This window comes from Dromiciops gliroides, chromosome 3 (genome assembly GCF_019393635.1).
Source record: "Dromiciops gliroides isolate mDroGli1 chromosome 3, mDroGli1.pri, whole genome shotgun sequence".
Taxonomy (NCBI): domain Eukaryota; kingdom Metazoa; phylum Chordata; class Mammalia; order Microbiotheria; family Microbiotheriidae; genus Dromiciops; species Dromiciops gliroides.
In genome coordinates, this window is record NC_057863.1 from 292299282 (window position 1) to 292304159 (window position 4878).

General features: G+C 38.9%; 1 protein-coding gene across 1 annotated transcript; it reads right to left on the reverse strand.

Annotated features, from left to right (window-relative positions):
- Nucleotides 1-3443: 3443 nt before the first annotated feature.
- On the reverse strand, nucleotides 3444-4555 carry LOC122750198 (ribonuclease P protein subunit p30-like). The gene is given in 4 exon segments (XM_043996873.1): nucleotides 3444-3784; nucleotides 3787-4135; nucleotides 4170-4304; nucleotides 4418-4555. Coding segments are annotated over 4 exon segments (804 nt in total). The 3' UTR covers nucleotides 3444-3602.
- Between the last annotated feature and the right edge of the window lie 323 nt (nucleotides 4556-4878).

The window sequence follows — 4878 nt, forward strand, 5'->3', positions numbered from 1 at the left end:
TTAAGGTTATCACCAAACAACCAGGAACCCTTCTTTAATCTGGTGCAGAATTCAATATTCTTAGGGACAGCCTAGTAGAGTAGAAAACAAGGAAGATATGTCTGGTGATCTTAGTTTTACTTTTGGTCCTGACGCTACCTGCATTACTTTGACCTTTCTGCACCTCAGTTTTTTCAATCAGTCCCATGAATGGGTTGGCTATCTTTACAGCTTTGACATAATTTGATTCTATAAGCCTTTGGGAAGCATAAGAATCCTGTACCACTCTCCCACCTCCACCCCCATATTTGCATGTATAAACAGATGCAGTGGAGAGAGTCCTGGGGCTGTAGTCAGGAAGTCATTGTCCTGAGTTCAAATTTGCCTCAGACACTTATTAGCTGTATGACACTGGCCAAGCCACGTTACCCTGTTTCCCTCAGTTTCCTCATCTGTAAAATGAGTTAGAGAAAGAAATTATAAACCACTCCAGCATCTTTGCCAAGAAAACCTCAATTGGTGTCATGAAAAATTAGACATGACTGAAATGACTGAACAACACATATACATGTACTGTGTATACATTCAGATGTGTATATATGTGCACACATATATGTATATACATATACACATATATCGACACATGTTGCTGTTGTTTTTCCTTCCTTCTTGAAGAGTATCAATGGCATCATGGGGAGATGCCTTGATAAGTGTGTGAATTGTTTTGTTTTGTTTTGTTTTTTGGTGGGCCAATGAGGGTTAAGTGACTTGCCCAGGGTCACACAGCTAGTAAGTGTCAAGTGTCTGAGGCCGGATTTGAACTCAGGTCCTCCTGAATCTAGGGTCAGTGCTTTATCCACTGTACCATATAGCTGGCCCCTGTGTGAATTGTTTTTAAGAGAGGCAGAGTTGCACAAAATTGTCAACCTCACTCTCTCTTCCAGTTATCAAAATCTAGTGGCAAGACAAAAATCGGTGATGCAGTGGATGACCTTGGTTATCTTTGATATCTGAACAAGTTCTAAGAACTGCATAGCATCCTCATCAGCAACCTTCATGGACACTAGAACAAATTGTTTTTATCTTCCCATTCTGCCCAGGGAACACTTCACATGCATGGGGTAGATATCCCCCTAATTCACTGACAGGTTTCAGGCTTGTCAATTTTCCTCAACCTGGTTTAGACTGCCTGTCAAGACACTGTCTATAGTTGCTTCAAATGTTACAGCTTCTTAGATCCACAGGTGAGGGCTGAGTGCCAGGTGGACACAAAAGGTGGATGAGCATCCCAGAAAATGGCCCAGCATGACCTCACAACAGAGGTGCAAGTTCCCTTGAACACTCCACACACCTTACACATATGTAGTTACATATGCATATAGAGTAAGATGTATACAAATTTGTGTATATATGCCTACCTATATTCATATAGACATTTATATGTGTATGTATATGTATATCTATCATCTATCTCCATCTATGTATGCATAAATATATATATACCTACATATATGTTTGTGCATGTATTGATAAGGAAATATGAAAAGCTCTGATAGATGGATAGTGCCTCAATCTTTCATAGTCTTAGTTTTCTCATCTGTAAAATAGGGATTGTTCAGGCAGGTCAGATGAGATATGTGTAAAATTCTTTGCAAAGTGTTAAACCTTATATAGGGGCAGCTAGGTGGCGCAGTAGATAGAGCATTGGCCCTGAAGTTAGGAGGACCTGAGTTCAAATCTGGCCTTAGACACTTAACACCCACTAGCTGTGTGACCTTGGACAAATCCCTTAACCCTCATTGCCCAGCAAAGTAAGTACCATACATTTTATCATCATAAAACATCACCAATCAAACCTAATCTTCAACAATTAATCATCCTCATCATCAATCAGTCCTCAATCAATTCACATCTGTGCGACCTTGGGCAAATCACTTAACCCCAATTGCCTCTCTCTCCAACAATTAAACACACAAATAATTTTTTTAAATTATATAAATACTAGATAGCTTAAAGGCAATATGAAATTTTCATCTGCGTTGTTTTGCCACTGTGTGTAGTTAGATTAAGCTCTTCTGAGTGTAGATTCATAGTAACATAGATGTAGAGGTGGAAGGGATCTTAGAGGCCATCTAATTCACACCTTTCCCCTATTTTAAAGATGGAGGAGGCTGAGGAGCAGAGACGGTGACCACCTTGCCCAATGTCACATAGATTGGGAGTGTGAGAGCCAGGATATGTTTTGTTAAGTGCTTTAGAAGTATTTCAATTTATTCTCACAATAACACTGAGGGGTGGGTGCTATTATTATCATTATGCTACAGATGAGAAAACTGAGGTTGAAAGATGTTAAGTGACATGCCCAGGATCTCACAGTTAGGATGCATACAATACAGAATTTGAACCCTAGTCTTACTGACTCCACATCCAGCAAGCTATCTACTGAGTCATCTAGCTGTGTTGAGACTGTCTCTGAAGCCACTTCTAGATGGATGATTTGTTGTATTATTTGTGAAATAACAATCTCAGTGATCTCTCTCAGATTTATGAACTACAGTCAATCAGTAAACAGTATTTAATAATCTTGTCCATACTTTGTTTCTGGCCTCTTTTTTTAAAAGGTTAAGGACACTGAGCATCTTTTTGTAAAAAAAGAAACAGTTACTTTATCAAGCATTGCTATCACACATTGCTCATCTCTTAGGATACAAAAATAGGAAGACCACAAAATTTGAGGGTTTCTTTTCTTCCAAGTTCAGTTCTTAAGAATATTCCTTTGACCTCCCAAGCTTCACAGTCAACTTTTGCACACAGACAAAAAAAATACAACTATCATTTCATTTTCAATATAACTTTCTTCCAAGAAGTTCAAAGCGCTCCTGTGTTTTTGATGTTGTCCATGTTCACTAGATTTTGGTGAACTAGTGAGAGTATTTTTTGCTTGTTTGCTTTGCTTCATTTTGTGGGGACATAAAAAACACTTAGATACAGAGAGGATAATCGATGTGCCCAAGACAAGGAGTAAATTAGTGCCTGAAGCAAAATTAGAACCAATATGTGACACCCTGAACTAAAAGTAGAATTCATCCCTAAGGTGTCTAGGTGGTAGAGATGTTTGGTCATAGATCTTTGGAATAACTTTGAATTATAGAATAGTAGAATTTTAGATCTGAAATAGATAATGTACCAATTATGGTCCAGCTACATCCAGGGACTGGGTTCACGAGAATTTTAATTCAATCCTTGGGGTTTGAACCCCCAGGTAATTAGTTTTACTTTGTCTCATTATGTCTCCATCTTAGAGGAGTATGCCAGGAAAATCTGTAAAAGAATGACTAGGCATGGCTTGAGTATATGTTGTTCCAAATGTGAATAACAAGATACCATAATGAAAAGTTTTTCAATATACAATATAATTATTAAGTTTGGGACAGTTTTTCTATCATTTTTTTTTCATTGGTCCGTTTTCATTTTTATTGAGTGGGACATAAAAAAGGTTTATAAAATGATTAATTCCAACACAAAATTCAAGCAGGGAGAGTGGTAAAGCATTTTCATGACCATTGGTGGCAGTCAATGAAAGGAGAGGGATGGGTTGGTGAAAGACAAGGCACCTCTTTCAGTCAGTCCTCACACTTGGCTTTTTTGCAGGCTGGAACACTATCATCATCCTCAGATGTTCTTGGCTTCTTTGTTGTATAAATAATACCAAAAGCAGTCTTTCTGGTTTCTCCATGAAGAAGCGTTGCCCTGCAATTTGTGGATACTGCTGCCTTGGCATCACTTTCAGAGAGTCCAAACAAAAGCCTAAGTTTGCTACATCATATGGTCCTCTTATTTCCAAAGGCCTTTCTGCACCACTAGATATAATTACATTTTTCCCTTTGCAGATCTGCATCAGACTGAGTGCATTGGAAATGGTATATCTCCTCATTGTAGAGTCTTTGATGGCAGGAGAATAAGTAATCTCAAAGCCGATGCCTCGTTCAATTGCCACATTAATAGGAGGTCTTCTGAAGTAAAATGGCAATTTCTCTGTTACTGTTATGCATACCAAATCCACATCTAAACTAGTGCAAGCAACATGGAAAAGTTTTTCTGTCTTAGGAAAAACTGCAACAATGTCATATAGCTTGACACGAGAAGATGTTGCTCGCTCTTTCACTGTACTACTGAAAAGTCTGCAATGCAATCAGAACATTGCAGTGAGATGGATCTGATACTATAAGTGTCAGTCTACTTAAAATTTTAATAGGTTTCGATTTCCCCTGTACAATAGACAAAGATGAAAAAAGTTCAGAAGGAACTATTGGTTTGTCAATTTCCTCCTTTGTGAAGTCTGGGTCACTTAAAAATGATGAGTTTCTTGAGGGAAGGAACTGTTTTTGTTGTATTTCCAGCAGGTAGCACTCATACAAAGGGCTTGTATGCAGGAGAACTGCTTCTTTTCCTTAAAGTCCACAACATGATTAATGGCAACAGTCGAAAACCCAAGGTGAGCAGCGTTCTCCAGAAGACCCTTAAGGGCTTTCGTGTCAGAGACCTTCCTCAGATTCAAATCCGCAAACACCGCCATGCCGGCATCACGTGACTAATGATACTAGTTCTCTCCGTTTTCTATCATTTTTTAAATTCACCACAGAAAATGCACAGCATGCATTTTTTGGTTCCTATATGAGGGGAGGAGAAGGAGGAGTGAAGAATCTCCTTCAACTCCTTTATGCTTTATAAATCAGAGGCCAAGAGTGAAAAGGGGTGGGAGAGGGAGAGAAGAGTTTAAAAGGGATAAGCTCTTACAGATAGTGGAAAGGACAGCTCTTTCAACAAGACAGTCCCACTGAACCTCCATCAACCAATCATCAGAGGCTTCCTCAATCTCTAACGCCCACTCAGGAAAAT